The sequence below is a fragment of the Hypanus sabinus genome, unplaced genomic scaffold (genome assembly GCF_030144855.1).
Source record: "Hypanus sabinus isolate sHypSab1 unplaced genomic scaffold, sHypSab1.hap1 scaffold_603, whole genome shotgun sequence".
NCBI lineage: Eukaryota > Metazoa > Chordata > Chondrichthyes > Myliobatiformes > Dasyatidae > Hypanus > Hypanus sabinus.
The window spans coordinates 72,868-95,848 of record NW_026781459.1 but is presented as its reverse complement, the minus strand read 5'-3'; the positions used below and the strand labels follow the sequence as shown (position 1 = coordinate 95,848).

At 45.5% G+C, this 22,981-nt stretch overlaps 1 protein-coding gene across 10 annotated transcripts in view; it reads right to left on the bottom strand.

The window, feature by feature from the left end:
- Positions 1–21,796, bottom strand: part of LOC132389569 (zinc finger protein 239-like) — a 31,231-nt gene extending 9,435 nt beyond the window's left edge. For 2 of the 10 annotated variants that reach the window (XR_009510596.1, XR_009510594.1), the window contains exons 1-2: positions 21,661–21,792; positions 20,120–20,270 (exon numbers count right to left, since the gene is read on the bottom strand). Coding sequence is in view for 7 of the 10 variants with exons in the window: in XM_059962047.1 (XP_059818030.1) it covers positions 3,126–4,178 (1,053 nt within the window). In the remaining 3 variants the exon portion in view is untranslated. Of the gene's footprint in view, positions 1–873; positions 4,628–6,091; positions 6,588–6,624; positions 6,863–16,999; positions 17,020–20,119; positions 20,271–21,288; positions 21,355–21,660 lie in introns of those variants that run through there. The other 8 variants (XM_059962047.1, XM_059962046.1, XM_059962050.1 and 5 more) reach the window with 8 other exon arrangements.
- Positions 21,797–22,981: the final 1,185 nt, after the last annotated feature.

Sequence of the window (22,981 nt, the reverse complement as noted above, 5' to 3'; positions counted from 1 at the left end):
ATCCTATCTAACCGTATCTTAAATATACTTCGTGAGGAAACCTCAACTGCTTCCCTGGACAGAGAAGTCCACAGATTCACCATTCTGTGGGAAAAAACAGTTTCTCCGCATCTCCGTCCTAAATCTTCTCTCCTGAATCTTGAGGCGATGTCCCCGAGTTCTAGTCTCATCTAGAGATTCACTCTAGTCGGTCATCCACCCTACTGAGTCACTGGCGAGTTCACACTGGGGAGAGGCCATTCACCTGCACAGTATGTGGGAAGGGATTCACTCGGTCATCCACCCTACAGAGACACCAGCGAGTTCACACTGGGGAGAAGCCATTCACCTGCACAGTATGTGGGAAGGGATTCACTCGGTCATCCACCCTACAGAGACACCAGCGAGTTCACACTGGGGAGAGGCCATTCACCTGCTCAGACTGTGGGAAGGGATTCACTGAGTCATCCCAACTACAGAATCATCAGCGAGTTCACACTGGGGAGTGGCCGTTAACCTGCTCAAAATGTGGGAAAAGATTCACTCACTCATCCACCCGACTGAGACACACGCGAGTTCACACTGGGGAGAGGCCATTCACCTGCTCAGTCTGTGGGAAGGGATTCATTCATTTATCCACCCTACAGACACACCAGCGAGTTCACACTGGGGAGAAGCCATTCACCTGCTCAGTCTGTGCGAAACGATTCACACGGTCATCGGACCTACAGAGACACCAGCGAGTTCACACTGGGGAGAAGCCATTCACCTGCTCAGTCTGTGCGAAACGATTCACACGGTCATCCATCCTACAGAGTCATCAGCGAGTTGACACTGGGGAGAAGCCGTTCACCTGCTCAGTCTGTGGGAAGGGATTCGCTCGGTTATCCAGCCTACAGAGTCATCAGCGATTTCACACTGGGGAGAAGCCGTTCACCTGCTTAGACTGTGGGATAGGATTCACTCGGCCATCACAACTACTGGCGCACCAGTCAGTTCACAGTGGGGACTGCTAATTTCCACACACAAATAAATCAAAAGGGATATGCCGGACACATTACAGGGGGCTTTACATCTCACAACACTGGATTCGGTAATGAAATCCGTGATTAATGTTGTCCCTCTGAAATCATAAGAAACGCACATTAAGGTGCATTTAAATGCGAGCGCATCCCCACAGGTGACGTCACACAGAACCCCCTCGTGCCTAACGTCACGCATGGGCTTCCCACACCGGGATCTGCCCTTACGTGCGCAGCGTCTTACGTCATCCATGCTCTGCTGAGCTCGGGCTTTATCAGATTAATAGCTGGGCTAATAATCACGTGACCAGCCCACCCCCACCGCTGTCAACAGAGGATTCAAGGGCTGTGCTATTCCCATTGGTGCAAAGCGATGTCAATCACTCGTTACCACCAGTCGCAGAGGTGGAGTCCAGAGGGCGTTACCCCCACTGATTTCGCCTCCCGCTCCGGCCTCAAACTCCACATCACAGCGGAGTAAATGTCCGTTTTTTGATTTATGTCCATTTCCCTCCAAGGGATGTTGGGGCGTTTGTGAAGCGTCTCCTGCGGCCGGAGTCTGATGTGTCGCCGAGAGGTCGGAGACCGCTCGGTCCGTCGGTTTGATGCCAGTTCCTGGGGAGGGAGAGGAGGGATTTTATTGAAAGGAAAAAGATGGTGTGAAAGGATGTTTGTCCCGGTGGAAATTTGTGGAAATGTCTGAGCCCATGGTGGTGGTGAGCAGAGAGATTCACATTGGGACAGTTGACGCGCAAGTGGGGCCAATGACAGGGGTAGGAGGTGAGTGGTTGGGGCAACACGGGGCTGCGGAAGATGGACATTTTTTTGCACAGAGGATGAACAAAGTGGTTAGAGAGTATTTGTTATAGAGAGTGCAATGAAGTTTCAATAGACTGATCCCTGAAATGGTTGGGACATCATATAAAGAAAAATCAAATGTGGATAACCCTTTCATTTAGAGAATCGAGGACTGAGAGGTGAACACATTGAAATGCACATTATTACCGGTAGAAACAGGGATCCCAGTCTCTGAAAAAGGGGGTGGATGCTTATATTTTATAATAAAACCCCTATTGGTTTACCTTTACCTCCTCTCCCAGTTTTATGCTTGCCCTGGTCCTTCACACCCCCTCACCTGCTTAAGATTCAGCCCATTAGCAACAGTCAGCAATTCATTCTTTTTTGCTTTTCCTGATGCCTCAGGGGTTGGCGCTTCCAGAAATTTATAAATGTCCATTGTTGCTGATTTCCACACACAAATAAATCAAAAGGGATTTACCCAATCAAATCGATAATTAATCGATCAATAGCCCCCAAATTTGTAAATATCTCAGATGCAGGCCCCAAATTTGTTATGAACCATAATGCTTTAGAAACAAACCAACAGCAATAGACTACACCTGGAGTCTGGTTTTGATGTTAAATCTATCTTTATTAGAATCTACTTGTAATATTGCAACTTAAACAAGATAAACAGATGTTAACAGTGTTAAGTTTATAAATGTGTGTAAATGTAACTCCCAAACTATTGAGCTCGGGGGAAACAAGGCTTAGAGTCTTGAGATGGTGAAGTATGAAAGTTCAGTTCAACTACAGAATAGGCGATGAGAGAGATTTGTAATCCAGGGTAAAAGGCGAGAGAACACAAATATGTAGAATTGCACAGGTTTCATGGTGGTAAAACAAGAGAACAGTTGCTGTAGATTTTATCCGTCATCTCTCCAAATCCACATACAAATTATCACCAAAAGTGACTTGTCACAAGGTGTATCATCTTCAAGTGAACTACCACACCACAGCCAGGCAAGGGTTAACACATAAGTGGTCTCCACAGGATGCGCCAAATCCGATCCACTCCTATGGATCAAACGAGGTGACAACCACACATTCGATGTACGGTGAACGATAATTAGCCCACCCTTGTGGGCATAGGAAAGTTCCAAAAAGTGACCCTTGGCCACCAGTTCCCTGGTTTCGATCCTTCGGTTTTTCCTCCTTCGTCTCCGTCTGACTCTGAGTGTCTGTGTCCTCAGTTAAAACTAAACAAGCTGCAAGTCAGACTGATTCACCTTCTTAATCTCACTCTCGAAAAATGACAGTCCAAAGCAAATGAAACCCAGGGATTCATAACAACGGCCAGTCCCCACTGTGAACTGACTGGTGTGTCAATAGTTGTGATGACTGAGTGAATCCCTTCCCACAGACTGAGCAGGTGAACGGCTTCTCCCCAGTGTGAACTCGCTGATGATTCCGTAGGTGGGATGACTGAGTGAATCTCTTCCCACAGACTGAGCAGGTGAATGGCCTCTCCCCAGTGTGAACTCGCTGGTGTCTCTGTAGGTAGAATGACAGTATGAATCCCTTCCCACATTCTGAGCAGGTGAATGGCCTCTCCCCAATGTGAAGTTGCTGATGACTCAGTAGGCTGGATGACTGAGTGAATCCCTTCCCACATTCTGAGCAGGTGAACGGCCTCTCCCCAGTGTGTACTCGCTGATGACTCTGTAGTTGGGATGACTGAGCGAATCCCTTCCCACAGACTGAGCAGGTGAATGGCTTCTCCCCAGTGTGAACTCTCTGATGCACCTTCAGTTTAGATGAGCTAGTGAATCCCTTCCCGCACAGTGTGCAGGTGAATGGCCTCTCCCCAGTGTGAACTCGCTGATGACTCTGTAGTTGGGATGACTGAGCGAATCCCTTCCCACAGACTAAGCAGGTGAATGGCTTCTCCCCAGTGTGAACTCGCTGATGACTCTCTAGGTGGGAAGACTGAGTGAATCCCTTCCCACATTCTGAGCAGGTGAATGGCTTCTCCCCAGTGTGAACTCGCTGATGACTCAGTAGGTTTGATGACCGAGTGAATCCCTTCCCACAGACTGAGCAGGTAAATGGCTTCTCCCCAGTGTGAACTCGCTGATGACTGTGTAGGTGGGATGACTGAGTGAATCTCTTCCAACAGATTGAGCAGGTGAATGGCTTCTCCCCAGTGTGAACTCTCTGATGACTCTGTAGGCTGGATGAATGAGTGAATCCCTTCCCACAGACTGAGCAGGTGAATGGCTTCTCCCCAGTGTGAACTCGCTGATGACTCTGTAGGCGGGATGAATGAGTGAATCCCTTCCCACAGACTGAGCAGGTGAATGGCTGTCCCCTGGTATGAACACGTTGGTGTGCCATTAAGTCAGATAACCGAGAGAATCCCTTCCCTGAAATTCAGCAGATGACCAGCCTCTGCCCAGTGTGATCTGACTGGTGTGTCCACAGTTGGGATGGCCAGCAGAATCCTTTTTCACACACAGAACAGGTGAATGGAACATCAACTAGTGTGAACTTGTTGATGTTCCTTCAGTTGAGATGACTGAGTGAATCCATTCCCACTGACTAAGCAGGTGAACAGCCTCTCTCCTGTGTAAAATGCCGGGCGTGCCAGTTGCTTAGATGACCAAATGAATCCTTCTCCACAGTCTGAGCAGGAAGGATGATCGAGTGAATCCCTCCCCACTGTCTGAGCAGGAAGGATTGTCGATTGAATCCCTTGCTCCACTTCTTAAATATATAGACAGAGACAACAAAACTGTTGTGTCGTGTTTGAGATTCCTGGAGACAAATTCCTTCTCAGTTTTAACCTGTAAAAAGATTTACAAAATCCATCAATGGGTGTAGGACAACATTTCAGATGAGATTACTTGAGTTGCCATGGTTTGATCTGGTATCACACTGTTACAGTGAGGTTCATCCCAAGTTGGAAGATAAATCATCTCCTGACTGGGCAGAGTGCTGCTATCTGGAATGACCATCAATTCCCATATGCGTTTCAAGTTCCAACTCCTTAAAGTGCAGGGTTACAAGCTGCAGCTGGATGCACTTCTTGTAAGTGAGGGCATCAGGGACACTACAGGTCTCCCCATCTTCCCTCCAATACCCCCTCTAATTTGTAATAACCAATGTGTACATAAGTCTTGCACTGTGCACTTTTTTTACCCAGTGACAAGATGTGCACGGTGAATTTTTTATACAGAGGTATTCATTTTCACAGCTAGCAAATCACGGTCAATAGGAACTTTGATCTCTTCTGGGTTCGATCCAGTTCATCTGCACTCTCACACAACCTATGTAGCAGGCCTGTAATGGGTAAAGAAGGATTTTCTCACCAAAGTTTTGGCATATTGTCCATATGTGGTTTGCTTGCTGAGTTACACTTTAAAAAGTCAGATTTCCAAATATCACTCCACTTCTTCCCACTTGCAAATTCTCCAGCAACTTTTGCATCACCACAATACACACAGGGGACTCAAGTATCACCAGTTTCTGTATTTTACATAAATATTCCCCCTGAACCCTCCCCCCCCCAATGACTGACAGTGGTGAACTCAGTTTCTATATACCCCTGAAGCCTCCCCAAATTCTCCAGCAACGTTTGCATTGCCACAATACACACATCAGACAAAGACTGACAGTGGTGAACTCAGTGATGGCAATGCCAATGAATACGAAGGGAAGGGCAGTAGTCTGTCTCACTGGAGTCTGGCACATTTGTGATGTGAAAGCTACTTGTTGCCCAGGGCAAAGGTGCTTGATATCATTATGTAGCCAGAGAGAATGGGACAAAACGTGTCCTCACCAGTAGAAAAGTCCAGAACAAGAGAAGGTAGAACAAGCAACAGACACAAAATGCTGGAGGAACTCAGCAGGCCGGGCAGCATCTATGGAAAAGAGTACTAATGCTGAATTCCTCCAGCAGTTTGTGCGTGTTGCTTGGATTTCCAGCATCTGCAGATTTTCTCTTATTAGTGATTGGAGGTAGAACAAAGGTGATTTTCTCAACTGGTGATGTAAAAGATTTTGTTCCCTTTTTCTGAGTTCCTAATCCTTGCCTTTACTATAGCTAAAGCTCAGCTCTGTCTGAGAGATCCATCGGTTCCCATTCACTCATCAGCCGGAAGCTCCCCGGGGCCCGTGCACGGATCGTGGTGCTGAGAGACAGGGATGAGAGCAGGACTGTCCTGGGACTGTTGGCCACAGTGTTCGGATTTCACAGGAATTTTTCTGAAGTCGGTGTTTAAGATAAAATCACGGAGGATCGCTCTTACCTGCACCCGACATTTTCAAGGCCTTCAGTGTACTACGCGCATGCGTGATACTCGGGGACGGCCTCAGCCTGATGCCAGGGCATTTCATCGGCGCATCAGCGCCGGCAAGATTCTTAACGCATAGCCCTATGGGTAATCATGGTGCCATTAACCATTTCTGCAAGCACCGGTTCAATGTCCAAACCTCATTTTTTTTATAGTGTGTATAGAAAAAAATCTGCAACTGTTTTAACGCAGAAAATGGCTCCCATAAGCAATATACTCAATATCAACTTATACCTAATGCCAAAGGAAAGTGCAGATATAAAACACTGGAGATTCTGCAATTGCTGGGAATACAGAGACACACACACACAAAAAGCTGGAGGAACTCGGCAGTTCAGAAAGCAGCGAAGCAGCGGTGTATAGAGTCTAGGCATGCTGAAGGGGCTCGGCCTAAACATTGTATTTTTATTCCTCTCCACATTTGCTGCCTGAAATTAACCACCTTTTTTTTTTTTTTTTCGGTCAACCAGTTTCCAAAAGTTTCTGACCTTTCTTTTGTAGCCACATCCTGCTGGTCTGATTCCTCCTCCTCCTGGTAAACTCTAGACCCCATCTCTCTCTGGAGACCCAAAGTCCTGACTCAGGCTGGCAACACTTTGGTTTTTGACTCTGCACCATCGAAGATTCACTCGCTGGTCTGCTGTCAGACTTTAGAGGTGCATTGTGTTACGAGACTGCAGGTTCTTTTACTGTGAGTGTCGCTTTAAGTGCCTGAGTGAGGCAGGGCTGTGACATCAAACACAAGGAGAGAGAGAGAGAGAACGTCAAAACCACAGTGAGCTCATCGTCTTATTCACCCTGGAGAAAATCATGCAGGTGTATCAGATGATGAGAGGCATTGGTCGTGTGGATAGACAGAGGCTTTTTCCCAGGGCAGAAACGGCTAACTCAAGGGGGAATAGGTTTAAGCTGCCTGGAAGTAGGTACAGAGGAGATGTCAGAGCTAACTTTTTTAAGCAAAGAGCGGTGAGTGTGGAATGCACCGCCAGTGACGGTGATAGAGGCGGATACAATAGGGTCTTTTAAGAGACTCTTAGATAGGTACATGGAGCTTAGGAAAATGGGTGGCTAGTTGCAGGGAGTGTAATTCTAAGTGGTTTCTAGAGTAAGATACATGGTCGGCACAGCAATGTGGGACAAAGCATCTGTAATGTGTTGTGCATTTATATGTTTCAAAGAAATTCACGGGAAATCTCCTATCCCACAGAGTGGTGACTTGTTGCAACCTGTCATCTCAGGGATAGTGAGAAGGGAACAGCAGGGAGAGCTTTTGATATACTGATAGGGAACAGAAACATGGGCAGGAACTAGATGGGCTGAGTGGCCTTTCTAGTGTACATTGTGAGAGTCTCTAGACAGTAAATACCTGAGACACGGGATTTGATACAGAACTGATTTATCTTTCACAGATCCACAATATTAAACACCAGTCTAGGTTAAGCCTAACATCAGCAGAACAGACTCCTCCAAAGCTCACTGACCAGAGTTCAGTCCTGGGTGCGATGAGCAGCCGCAAGAACTGCAGAATCTGACAGTAACAGTCCCTCATGAACCTGCAGCTGACTTCAGTCACTGTGATGGCTAAACTTTTAACACAGAGCTGATTTGAACTTCCTCCCTGATGTAGGAGCGCATAGACCGAAGATGTAGGGGAGAAGGAAAAAAAAGGAGATAATAAAGTTGTTTGCACCATTAGTGATAAACAGAGAGGACGAGGTGGAAAGTTTCTTGAATGCATCTGTTTTAATGCTTGGAGCATTGTAAGGAAGGTGGATGAGCTTAGAGTATGGATTGATAACTGGAAATATGATGTTGTATCTATTAGTGAAACATGGTTGCAGGAGGGGTGTGACTGGCAACTAAATATTCCTGGATTTTGTTGCTTCTGGTGTGATAGAATCAGAAGGGCAAGAGGCGGAGGTATTGCAATGCTTGTCTGAGAAAATATTACAGCGGTGCTTTGACAGGATAGATTACAGGGCTCAGTTAGGGAGCCTATTTGGGTGGAACTGAGGATTGGGGAAGGTATAGTAACACTTATAGGGGTGTATTATAAACCACCTAATTGGGAGCGAGAATTGGAAGAGCAAATTTGTAAGGAGATAGCAGATATTTGTAGTAAGCATAAGGTTGTGATTCTGGGAGATTTTAATTTTCCACACAGAGAAACACAGAAAATAGGTGCAGGAGTAGGACATTAGGCCCTTCGAGCCTGCACTGCCATTCAGTATGATCATGGCTGATCATCCAACTCAGAACCCTGTACCTGCTTTCTCTCCATACCCCTGATCCCTTTAGCCACAAGGGCCATATCTAACTCCCTCTTAAATATAACCAATGAACTGGCCTCAACTGTTTCCTGTGATAGAGAATTCCACAGATTCACCTCTCCCTGTGTGAAGAAGCTTTTCCTCATCTTGGTCCTACAAGGTTTCCCCTTTATCCTTAAACTGTGACCCCTCGTTCTGGACTCACCCAACATCAGAAACAATCTTCCTGCATCTAGCCTGTCCAATCCCTTTAGAATTTTACACGTTTCAATAAGATCCCCCCTCAATCTTCTAAATTCCAGTGAGTATAAGCCTAGTCGACCCAGTCTTTCTTCATATGAAAATCCTGCCACCCCAGGAATCAATCTGGTGAACCTTCTTTGTACTCCCTCTGTGGCAAGAATGTCTTTCCTCAGATTAGGGAACCAAAACTGCATACAGTACTCCCGCTGTGGCCTCACCAGGGCCTTGTACAACAGCAGTAGAACCTCCCTGCTCCTGTACTCGAATCCTCTTGCTATGAATGCCAACATACCATTTGCCTTTTTCACTGCCTGCTGTACCTGCATGCCCACCTTCAATGACTGGTGTACAATGACACCCAGGTCTCATTGCACCTCCGCTTTTCTTAATCGGTCATTCAGATAATAATCAGTTTTCCTGTTCTTGCAACCAAAGTGAATAACCTCACATTTATCCACATGAAATTGCATCTGCCATGAATTTGCCTACTCACCTAACCTATCCAAGTCACCCTGCATCCTCTTAGCATCCTCACAGCTAACACTGCCGCCCAGCTTCGTGTCATCCTCAAACTTGGAGATGCTGCATTTAATTCCCTCGTCTAAATCATTAATATATATTGTAAACAACTGGGGTCCCAGCACTGAGCCTTGCAGTACCCCACTAGTGACTGCCTGCCAATCTGAAAAGGTCCCGTTTATTCCCACTCTTTGCTTCCTGTTTGGCAACCAATTCTCTATCCACATCAATAACACACCTCCAATACTCTGTGCTTTAAGTTTGCACACTAATCTCCTGTGTGGGACCTTGTCAAAAGCCTTTTGAAAATCCAAATATACCAAATCCACTTTTTCTCCCCTATTCATTCTACTAGTTACATCCTCAAAAAATTCTATAAGATTCGCCAGACATGATTTTCCTTTCACAAATCCATGCTGACATTGTCCGATTATTTCACCTCTTTCCAAATATGCTGTTATCACATCTTTCACAACCAACTCTAGCATTTTCCCCACCACCGATGTCAGGCTAACCGATCTATAATTCCCCGGTTTCTCTCTCCCTCATTTTTAAAAAAAAGTAAGGTCACATTAGCCACCCTCCAATTCTCAGGAACTAATCCAGAATCTAAGGAGTTTTGAAAAATTATCACTAATGCATCCACTATTTCTTGGGCTACACTGGGATGCAGACCATCTGGCCCTGGGGATTTATCTGCCTTTAATCCCTTCAATTTACCTAATACCACTTCCCTACTAACATGTATTTCCCTCAGTTCCTCCATCTCACTAGACCCTCAGTCCCTTACTATTTCCGAAAGATTATTTGTGTCCTCCTTAGTGAAGACAGAACTAAAGTAGTGATTGAATTGGTCTGCCATGTCCTTGTTCCCCATGACCAATTCCCCTGTTTCTAACTGTAAGGGACCTACATTTGTCTTAACCAATCTTTTTCTTTTCACTTATCTATAAAAGCTTTTACAGTCAGTTTTTATGTTCTCTGCCAGCTTTCTCTCATAATCTTTTTTCCCTTTCCTAATTAATCCCATTGTCTTCCTCTGCTGGACTCTGAATTTCTCCCAGTCCTCAGGTGTGCCGCTTTTTCTGGATAATTTGTATGTTTCTTCTTTGGACTTGATACTATCCCTAATTTCCCCCGACAGCCACGGGTGCACTACCTTCCCTGGTTTACTCTTTTGCAAAACTGGGATGAACACTTGTTGTAGTTCATCCATGCAATCTTTAAATGCTTGCCATTGCATATGAATGTTGAGGAACCAACTAGGGAGCAGGCCATTCTAGATTGGGTATTGAGCAATGAGGAAGGGTTAGTTAGCAATTTTGTCGTGTGAGGCCCCTTGGGCAAGAGTGACCATAATATGGTGGAATTCTTCATTAAGATGGAGAGTGACATAGTTAATTCAGAAGCAAAGGTTCTAAACTTAAAGAAGGGTAACTTTGAAGGTACGAGACGTGAATTAGCTAAGATAGACTGGCAAATGATACAAAGGGTTGACAGTGGATATGCAATGGCAAGCATTTAAAGATTGCATGGATGAACTACAACAATTGTTCATCCCAGTTTGGCAAAAGAATAAACCAGGGAAGGTAGTGCACCCGTGGCTGACAAGGGAAATTAGGGATACTATCAAGTCCAAAGAAGAAACATATAAATTAGCCAGAAAAAGCGGCATACCTGAGGACTGGGAGAAATTCAGCAGGGGAGGACAAAGGGCTTAATTAGGAAAAGGAAAAAAGATTATGAAAGAAAGCTGGCAGGGAACATAAAAACTGACTGTAAAAGCTTTTACAGATATGTGAAAAGAAAAAGATTGGTCAAGACAAATGTAAGGACCTTTACAGTCAGAAACAGGTGAATTGATCATAGGGAACAAAGACATGGCACACCAATTGAATAACTACTTTGGTTCTGTCTTCACTAAGGAGGACATAAATAATGCTCTGGAAATAGTAAGGGACCAAGGGTCTAGTGAGATGGAGGAACTGAGGGAAATACATGTTAGAAGGGAAGTGGTGTTAAGTAAATTGAAGGGATTAAAGGCAGATAAATACCCAGGGCCAGATGGTCTGCAAGCCAGAGTAGCCCAAGAAATAGTGGATGCATTAGTGATAATTTTTCAAAACTCCTTAGATTCTGGATTAGTTCCTGAGGATTGGAGGGTGGCTAATGTGACCCCACTTTTTAAAAAAGGAGGGAGAGAAAAACCGGGGAATTATAGACCGGTTAGTCTGATGTCGGTGGTGGGGAGAATGCTAGAGTCGGTTATCAAGGATGTGATAACAACACATTTGGAAAGAGGTGAAATCATCGGACAAAGTCAGCATGGAGTTGTGATAGGAAAGTAATGTGTGACGAATCTTATAGAATTTTTTGAGGATGTAACTAGTAGAGTGGATAGGGGAGAGCCAGTAGATGTGGTATACTTAGATTTTCAAAAGGCTTTTGACAAGGTCCCACACACGAGATTAATGTGTAAACTTAAAGCACACGGTATTGGGGGTATGGTATTGATGTGGATAGAGAATTGGTTGGCAGACAGGAAGCAAAGAGTGGGAGTAAACGGGACCTTTTCAGAATGGCAGGCAGTGACTAGTGGGGTACCGCAAGGCTCAGTGCTGGGACCCCAGTTCTTTACAATATATATGAATGATTTAGATGAGTGAATTAAATGCAGCCTCTCCAAGTTTGCGGATGACACGAGGCTGGGCGGTGGTGTCAGCTGTGAGGATGCTAAGAGGATCCAGGGTGACTTGGATAGGTTAGGTGAGTGGGCAAATTCATGGCAGATGTAATTTAATGTGGATAAATATGAGGTTATCCATTTTGGTTGCCAGAACAGGAAAACAGATTATTATCTGAATGGTGGCCGATTAGGGAAAGGGGAGGTGCAATGAGACCTGGGTGTCATTGTACACCAGTCATTGAAGGGAGGCATGCAGGTACAGCAGGCAGCGAAAAAGGCGAAAGGTATGCTGGCATTCATAGCAAAAGGATTTGAGTACAGGAGCAGGGAGGATCTACTGCAGTTGGACAAGGCACCTAGAGTATTGTGTGCAGTTTTGGTCCCCTAATCTGAGGAAAGACATTCTTGCCATAGAGGGAGTACAAAGATGGTTCACCAGATTGATTCCTGGGATGGCAAGACTTTCATATGAAGAAAGACAGGATCAACTAGGCTTATACTCACTGGAATTTAGAAGATTGATGGAGGATCTTATTGCAACATATAAAATTCTAAAGGGATTGGACAGGCTAGATGCAGGAAGATTGTTTCTGATGTTGGGGAAGTCCAGAACGAGGGGTCACAGTTTAAGGATAAAGGGGAAGACTTTTAGGACCGAGAGGAGGAAAAACTTCACACAGACTGTGGAGAATCTGTGGAATTCTCTGCCACAGGAAACAGTTGAGGCCAGTTCATTGGCTATATTTAAGAGGGAGTTAGATATGGCCCTTGTGGCTAAAGGGATTGGGGGTATGGAGAGAAAGCAGGTACAGGGTTTTGAGTTGGATGATCAGCCGTGATCATACTGAATGGCGGTGCAGGCTCGAAGGTCTGAAGGGCCTACTCCTGCACCTATTTTCTATGTTTCTATCCACTGTCAACCCTTTAAATATCAATCTTAGCTAATTCACGTCTCATTTCTTCAAAATTGCCCTTCTATAAGTTCAGAACATTTGGTTCTGAATTAACTATGTCACTCTCCATCTTACTGAAGAATTCCACCATATTATGGTCACTCTTAACCAAGGGGCCTCGTATGACAAAATTGCTAACTAACCCTTCCTCGTTGCTCAATACCCAGTCTAGGATGGCCTGCTCTTTAGTTGGTTCCTCGACATGTTGGTTCAGAAAACCATCCCGCACACATTCTAAGAAATCCTCTTCCTCAGCACCCTTACCAATTTGGTTCACCCAATCTATATGTAGTTTGAAGTCACCCATTATAACTGCTGTTCCTTTTTTGCACGCATTTCTAATTCCCTGTTTAATGCCATCCCCAACTTCACTACTACCGTTAGGTGGCCTGTACACAAATCCCACCAGCATTTTATGCCCCTTAGTGTTATGCAGCTCTACCCATATCGATTCCACATCCTCCAGGCTAATGTCCTTCCTTTCTATTGCGTTAATCTCTTCACTAACCAGCAACGCTATCCCACGTCCTTTTCTTTCCTGTCTATCCCTCCTAAATACTGAATATCCCTGGATGTTGAGCTCCTATCCTTGGTCACCCTGGAGCCATGTCTCTGTGATTCCAACCATATCATATTCGTTAATAACTATCTGCACATTCAATTCATCCACTTTATTACGAATGCTCCTTGCATTGACACACAAAGCCTTCAGGATTGTTTTTACAACACTCTTAGCCCTTATATTGAGAGCGATTTGTGGCCTGCTACGGCACCTTCGCAGGAGTCCAAGCAAATCTGTCCCCGCAGTTCAATGCCCTTCTGCTCCAATGCTTACCAACTGAGTTAGCCAACATGATTAAAACAAATAATATGGATTGGCCTGACAATGACCAAAATCGAATGCGATGAGCTTTGACATATCATTAGGACCCAACTTTCGAATCCCGATCAACCCTGAAGGGAACTAATATTAAAGGTGAATATGCTCAGCGGGAAGGACGCGAGCGGGCTATATCTGAGGAACAGAAATGGGAACAAAAACCTACCAAGGGACAGGTGGGGACAACAACCCGTTTAGAAATTGACAAGAAAATGCTTCCAACCATGAGTGCCAACCCTCAGGAAGAGCCCACTGTAATATTGCAAGTTGCTGGAAATACAGTTCCATTTATGATTGATATGAGGGCAACCACAACCACTCTCGATCAGGATATAGTATTGGAAAAGGGATTCCAGCTATCAGACGCTACAATCACTCTGTCTGGGTTCGAAGGCACGGAACGTATGTATTCACGTACCCAGCCTCTGCAGGTGGAATTCCAGGGGAACCAGTGTGAGGTTTCATTTACAGTCACCACCAGATGGGGGTGAAATCTCGTAGGGAGAGACTTGCTCTGTCCATTGGAAGTCGAGATTCTATGCATGGACAAGGATATCATGCCAGAACTGCGAACAACTGACAGCTTCCCGTGACCACCCAATTGTGGGCACATTATCTGGACTCCAGTACATTTGAACCCCTTCTGCCAGCGGCCAGCTCTCTTGTGACTCTGTGTTATGACCCTACGGGGTGCTCAACTGAGGAAACCCCTCAAGCGACAGAAGTTCCCAGTCACGGTGATTGGAGAGGTTAAAGGAAGAGACGGCACTGCATTTCCGGCCGAAGTTCCAAATTTCATTTGGCGACAGACAGGTCTGGTGGTTCCCAATACCACCATTAGGGTTTGCCCTGGGTTCAAGCCAAAGAGCCGAGGGTTCCTTGCCCACACCCTGATGAAACAGGCATCCAGCACCGAGGGAGACTGGCAAGACTTGGGCAAGGGGCAGCTCCGATCCTGGAAGAAATCTGAGGTGAAGACGGGACGTTCATTCGTTCAATAGTGACCGAACCCAAGATGTTGTACCCCATCTCTGGGCAATTTCAGTTCATGAAGTCAGCCCTCCTGTCCGGATCACAGTGAAAGAAGGACAGACTCCCATACATTCCACAATACCCCCTCTAGCCCGTCCGGATCACTCTGAAAGAAGGACAGACTCTCCCATCCATTCTGCAATACCCCCTCTAGCCCGTCCGGATCACAGTGAGAGAAGGACAGACTCTCCCATACATTCTGAAATACCCCCTCTATCCCATCCGGATCACTGTGAAAGAAGGACAGACACTCCCATCCATTCTGCTACCCCTCTAGCCTGTCCGGATCACTGTGAAAGTAGGACAGACTCTCCCATCCATTCTGCAATACCCCCTCTAGCCCGTCCGGATCACTGTGAAAGAAGGACAGACTCTCCCATCCATTCTGCAATACCCCCTCTAGCCCATCCGGATCACTGTGAAAGAAGGACAGACTCTCCCATCCATTCTGCAATACCCCCTCTAGCCCGTCCGGATCACAGTGAAAGGACAGATTCTCCCATCCATTCTGAAATACCCCCTCTAGCCCGTCCGGATCACTGTGAAAGAAGGACAGACTCTCCCATCCATTCTGCAATACCCCCTCTAGCCCATCCGGATCACTGTGAAAGAAGGACAGACTCTCCCATCCATTCTGTAATACCCCCTCTAGCCCGTCTGGATCACCGTGAAAGAAGGACAAACTCTCACATCCATTCTGCAAAACCCCCTCTAGCCCGTCCGGATCATTGTGAAAGAAGGACAGACTCTCCCATCCATTCTGCAATATCCCCTCTAGCCCGTCCGGATCACAGTGAAAGATGGACAGACTCTCCCATCCATTCTGCAATACCCCCTCTAGCCCATCCGGATCACTGTGAAAGAAGGACAGACTCTCCCATCCATTCTGCAATACCCCCTCTAGCCCGTCCGGATCACAGTGAAAGGACAGACTCTCCCATCCATTCTGAAATACCCCCTCTAGCCCGTCCAGATCACTGTGAAAGAAGGACAGACTCTCCCATCCATTCTGCAATACCCCCTCTAGCCCATCCGGATCACTGTGAAAGAAGGACAGACTCTCCCATCCATTCTGTAATACCCCCTCTAGCCCGTCTGGATCACCGTGAAAGAAGGACAGACTCTCACATCCATTCTGCAATACCCCCTCTAGCCCGTCCGGATCACAGTGAAAGAAGGACAGACTCTCCCATCCATTCTGCAATACCCCCTCTAGCCCGTCCGGATCATTGTGAAAGAAGGACAGACTCTCCCATCCATTCTGCAATACCCCCTCTAGCCCGTCCGGATCACAATGAAAGAAGGACGGACTCTCCCATCCATTCTGCAATACCCCCTCTAGCCTGAGGAAACTTTTTATGAGGATGGAATGTCTTTTGTGGATCCAGCAGGAAAACGACATTCTGGCTATGCGATAGTGACGGACAGTGAAGTAATTGAACAGGCCTCTTTTGAAGCAGCTGTCTCTGCCCAGAAGGCTGAGCTGTTTGCTCTGACTCGTGCCTGTATACCAGCAACAGACAGAAGTGGGAACGTTCACACAGACTCCCGTTATGCGTTTGGAATTGTACATGACTACGGAGCTCTCTGGGAACATGGGGATTCCTGACTTCCTCTGGCCACCCCATTAGTAATGCCACCTTTGTAAACAACTTACTCACCGCACTACAGCTACCTCGAGTTTTTTCTTCTCAGGGGGACGTCTCTGAGGAGGAGTGAAATCTGTGGTCCGAGATGGGGTGCCAGAAAGACCCCGACCTAGGTTTTTGGATCACCCAGCGGGACAGGTTTGTGTTCCTACACCGTTTTTACCAATATTGGTTGATTATATACATAATTTTACACACCTGGGAAAGGAGGGAATGGTTGGTATCCTGTACCCTGCACATCGGGTATGACTTCCTTGACAGGTTGATCTTTCTCGTGTCTACAAGTTGATTTTATTGAATTGCCTAGAGTACATTGCTATAGATACTGCTTAGTTATTATAGATGAGTTTAGTAGATGGATTGAAGCTATTCCAACTAATATTAATACTGCTGTGACTGTTGTGAATGTATTATTATGGGAAATAATTCCCAGGTACGGCCTGCCAGAGATGCTGAGCTCTGACAATGGCCCACAATTCGTAATGAAAGTAAACAAATGGGTATGTAACAAACTAGCTATCAAGCAACAATTCCACTGTGTACACCACCCACGGGCCGCTGGCAGAGTGGAAAGAGCCAATGGCACTCTGAAGAGTAAACTGGCCAGACTAACAGAGGAGACTGGACTCACTTGATTGAAGGTCCGACCATTAGCCCGATTCCACATGAGAGTTATCCCACTGGGGAAAACAGGGTTGTCACCAGCTTAAATCATTTCCGGACGGCCCATGAGGACACCCTGGGAACAAAGTCTCAGGATTAAAGGCAAAGTGAATAAGAATAAGGAACCTTGGTTCTCGATGGATATTGGAACTCTGATAAAGAAGAGAGAGATGTATGGCATGTATAAGAAACAGGGAGCAAATAAGGTATTTGAGGGGTATAAAAAGTGCAAAAAAATACTTAAGGAAGAAATCAGGAGGGCTGAAAGAAGACATGAGGTGGCGTTGGCAGTCAAGGTGAAGGATAGTAAGAGCTTCCACAGGTATAGTAATAGCAAAAGGATAGTTAAGGGATAAAATTGGTCCTCTTGACGATCAGAGTGGTTGGCTATGCACGGAACCAAAAGAAATTGGGGAGATGTTAAATGGTTTTTTTGTGTCTGAATTTACTAAGAAAACTGGCTTGGAGTCAATGGAAATAAGGCAAACAAGTATTGATGTCATGGAACCTATACAGATAGAAGAGGAGGAGGTGCTTGCTACCTTGAGGCGAGTAGATAAATCTCCAGGACCTGACAGGGTATTCCCTCAGACCCTGAAGGAGACTAGTGTTGAAATTGCAGGGACGCTGGCAGATATATTTAAATGTTGTTATCTACGGGTTAGGTGCCAGAGATTTGGAGGACAGCTCATGTTGTTCCGTTGTTTAAAGCAGGCTCTAAAAGTAATCCCGGAAATTATAGGCTGGTAAGTTTGATGTCGGTCATGGGTAAATTATTGGAAGGAGTACTAAGAGATAGGATCGACAATTATTTAGATAGACAGGGACATATTAGGGAGAGTCAACATGGCTTTGTGCATGGTAGGTCATGTTTAACAAATATATTAGAGATTTTCGAGGTGGTTACAAGGAAAGTGGATGAAGGGAAGGCAGTGGATGTTGTATACATGGACTTCAGTAAGGCCTTTGACAAGGTCCGCATGGGAGGTTAGTTAGGAAGATTCAGTCACTATGTATACATGGTGAGGTAGTAAATTTGATTGGAAATTGAGAATGGGAGAAGTCAGAGAGTGGTAGTGGAGGATTGCTACTCTGATTGGAGGCCTGTGACTAGTGGTGTGCCACAGGGATCAGTCCATTGTTATTTGTCATCTATATCAATGATCTGGATAATAATTTGGTAAATAGGGTCAGCAAATTTGTTGATGATACAAAGATTGGAGGTGTATGCACAGTGAAGAAGGTTTTCAAAGCTTGCAGAGAGATCAGGACCAGCTGGAAAAATGGCAGATGGAGTTTAATACAGACAAGTGTGAGGTATCGCACTTTGGAAGGTCAAACCGAGGTAGAACATACAAGGTAAATGGTGCGCACTGAGGAGTGCACTAGAACAGAGGGATCTAGGAATACTGATACAAAATTCCCAGAAGTGGCATCACGTGTAGATAGGGCTGTAAAGAGAGCTTTTAGTACCATATAACCATATAACAATCACAGCACAGAAACAGGCCATCTCAGCCCTCCTAGTCCGTGCCGAACTCTTAATCTCACCTAGTCCCACCTACCCGCACTCAGCCCATAACCCTCCACTCCTTTCCTGTCCATATACCTATCCAATTTTACCTTAAATGACACAACCTAACTGGCTTCTAATACTTCTACAGGAAGCTCATTCCACACAGCTATCACTCTCTGAGTAAAGAAATACCCCCTCATGTTTCCGTTAAACTTCTGCCCCCTAACTCTCAAATCATGTCCTCTCGTTTGAATCTCCCCTACTCTCAATGGAAACAGCCTATTCACGTCAACTCTATCTATCCCTCTCAAAATTTTAAATACCTCGATCAAATCCCCTTCAACCTTCTACGCTCCAATGAATAGAGACCTAACTTGTTCAACCTTTCTCTGTAACTTAAGTGCTGAAACCCAGGTAACATCCTAGTAAATTGTCTCTGCACTCTCTCTAACTTATTGATATCTTTCCTATAATTCGGTGACCAGAACTGCACACAATATTATAAATTTGGCTTTACCAATGCCTTGTACAATTTTAACATTACATTCCAACATCTGGACTCAATGCTTTGATTTATAAAGGCCAGCGTTCCAAAAGCTTTCTTCACCACCCGATCTACATGAGACTCCACCTTCAGGGAACTATGCACTGTTATTCCTAGATCTCTCTGTTCCTCTGCATTCCTCAATTCCTGTATGTTCTATTTGGATTATTCCTGCCAAAATGTAGAACCTCACACTTCTCAGTATTAAACTCCATTTGCCAACGTTCAGCCCATTCTTCTAACCGGCATAAGTCTCCCTACAAGCTTTGAAAACCCACCTCATTATCCACAACACCTCCTACCTTAGTATCATCGGCATACTTACTAATCCAATTTACCACCCCATCATCCAGATCATTTATGTATATTACAAACAACATTGGGCCCAAAACAGATCCCTGAGGCACCCCGCTAGTCACTGGCCTCCATCCCGATAAACAATTATCCACCACTACTCTCTGGCATCTCCCATCTAGCCTCTGTTGAATCCTTTGGCCTTTATAAATCCAAGTATTGAGTATAAGAGTTGGAATGTTATGGTGAGGTCGTATAAGGTATTAGTGAGGCTGAATTTGGAGTATTGTGTGCAGTTTTGGTCACCGAATTACAGGAAGCATATTAATAAGGTTGGAAGAGTGCAGAGAAGGTTTACAAGAATGCTGCCAGGACTTGAGAAACTGTTTTACAGAGAAAGGTTGAATAGGTAAGGATTTCATTCTTAGGAGTGTAGAAGAATGAGGGGAGACTTGATAGAGGTATATAAAATTAGGATGGGTATAGATAGAGTGAATGCAAGCAGGCTTTTTCCACTGAGGCGAGGGGAGAAGAAAAAAACAGAGGTCAAGGGTTAAGGGTGAAAGGGGAAAAGTTTCAAGGGAATATAAGGGGGGGCTTCTTCACAACTGGGTCTGACAGAGGCATAACTGGTCCTTCTGGGCATATTCAGTCTCACTCCCAACTATTTCCTACCTTCCTTTGTGCAGGTATGTAATGTGTAAAGGATCAGTGTTTGAGTAAATGAGACTCACCAAACTTTCTCCTGACTGAATCACTGGAATCTCCGAGTCAGATGGGTTCTCTCCAGTCGGTGCTCTCAGTCCTCGGGCTGGTTCACTTGTTGCTGTTCCCTCGTCTTCAGTCGTGGTTTTTCTTCCAATAAATCTCTCACTGCAGGTCTAACTTAAACATTAAAGATAATGAAGCACGTCAACAATACAAAGGAGGACCAAACATTTCTGCTTAATGTTACTAGGAATAAAACTCACTGAAATTTAACCATTGAAGGCAAATATAATGATCTCAGTGAACAATCTTTTATTGTCCCTCACATGACACAGACGATATGGGATAAGAAGGAGCCATCATTCAGTCATGGGAAGACATACGACACAGGAACAGACTGAGGTGATTCAATCCATCTGGTCTGCCACACCATTCAACCAGGGCTGATGTTTATTCCAACAACATATTCCTGTCTTCCTCCTGTAACCCTGAAGCTACTCAGCAATCATCAGTATATTAATCTTCACGAATATACCCAAACGGCATCCTCAAACAAAATCACAAATTCCAAATATCAGACATCTTTTGGCCAAAATAATTTCCTCATCTCAGTTTTAAAGGGAAGCAAGGTTATACTGAGACTGTGCTGTCAGATCACAGATGCTCTGTCTAATAGAAACATCCTCTCCATGTCCACTGTATCCAGGCTTTTCAGCATTCTGTAGGTTTATTAACCATATATCCCTCCACCACCCCCACCATCCCTCTGAACTCCATCGAGCACAGGTCCAGAACCATCAAATGCTCCTCACACATAAATCCGATCATTCCTGAGATTATTCTTGTAAGCCTTGTTAGCAACAACTGCACCGGACACATTCCGGGAATAACAGTCAAATCGGTTCCAGGATAATTTACAAGGTCAAGTTGTGCTTCCTTTACTGTTATACTATCACTCCATTTCCAGGTTAAAACTGGACCATTGCAGGAAATTTGTATTACAGATCCTGTCTTGTCTGTACTTGACCGACCGCCGTCGCTGGACGATAAACGTGCAGGAGTTATGTGGGGCTCAGCTCTACTGCGTGGAGCTGAGGCTCGAACCATTATCCCCCGAGACTTCCCAGTCCCTCGGTAAAGCAGGCAGTGAAATCAAAGATCCCCACAACCTGAGACGTTCTCCTTTCTCACCCACCCCAGTCCGGGAGAAGACACAACAGCCATAAACCTCCAGGACAAATGTGAGGAGCTTCAGGAAGCGAGACGAGTTCAGGGAAGTTAATGGGACTCGGTGGCCAAAATCGCACCACGTGATCTTGCGTCACAAAGCGGGCGGGGCGAATCTGCGGCACAAGGCCTCACGTGACCTGTCGGCGGGACTTCCATTTCAATTCTGCGGAAACAGACAGCCTGGGCTCCTGGTTTGGATCGTTCAATGCAGATTAAGTGAAGTCGACACATTTCTGACGAGCCCAGATAGTTGGGAAACAAATGAATTCCTGGCCCTCAGTTCGGGGCTCACGGCCAACATCGGATCTCCCCGCTCGGGATCGGTCTCAATACTCACCGATGGGAAAGTGATATCTTCGGCCCGCAGACAGTGATCCCGACGGAAGAGACGAAAGTCTTTCCCGAACACACAGCCGACCAACTTCAGCTCTGAGCGGAGAGGATAACACCGTTCACCCGGAGACTGTGAACATGCGCGAAGAGATTGTTACATCATCGGGAGGCGGGGCCTCGGAAACAGACGCGCAGGTGCTGCCAATCTACGGTTAAATGGGAGGGGCAAACGGGATCACGTGCAGGATTGGTGCCACCTCCCCCCCCCCCCCCCCCCCCCTTTCCCAGGCAGAGACTCCAGCTACTCATTAGTCTGTGGAAAGAAGCAAACTTGCCGCTCACATCTCCTCTCACCTTAAATGTATTAGACATTTCAACCCCCAGGAAAAATATATCGTCTGTCCACTCTATCTATTCCTCTCGTAATCTTATAATCGTCCATCCAGTCTCACCCCAGCTTGCTCCGCTCTGGAGAAAACAACACAAGTTTGTCCAGCCTCTCTTTATAGTTCATGCCCTCTAATCCAGGCAGTGTCCTGGTGAACCTCTTCTACGCCCTCTCCAAAGCCCCGACATCCTTCCGAGAATGGGGGCGACCAGAACTGTATGAAACACTCCAGATGTGGTATAACCTGTTTTATAAAGCCTTGTTGCGAACTGTAAAGTTTTAGAAACGAACCAGCCGCAAAAGAATTCACACTGGAGTCTGGTTTTGATGTTAAAACCATTACCTTTATTAGTATATAGTAACAGGCTCGTAACGGCCGAAAAACAACTTGCCGACTTTTGAACTCAATGCTTCAACTAATAAAGACAACCATGACATTTGCCTTCTTATCCACCCGATCAATCTGTGCAGTCTCTCTCAGGGAGCGATGCACTTGGAGTCTAAGATCCCTCTGATCATCAACACTGTTCAGGGTTTTGCATTTAACAATGGACTGTCGGATACATTCGACCTACCGAGCTGACAAGATGATCATCACTAATCAAATCTCACTGAGATTTCTCAGGTCCTGTTGAATTTATTGCCAAGTGCACAAGTACGGGAAGGTACAGGTACAGAGAAAAACTGACTTGTGGCAGCATCACAGGCAAGTACATTCATATAACACACAGAACACAACTTATACGGTTCTCTGTCAGTAACGATTTGTAAATATGTTTCATATCATTAACGTTATATAAAATACACTGTGTCATGATCAATATTAAAAGGTACATTTTGTGTCAATAACAGACAAGGAAATGTTGAATTTGGTCCCTGTCTCCATTCCTCCTGTAATCCACAACCAGCTCCTTTGTTTTTGTCACAATGAGGGAGG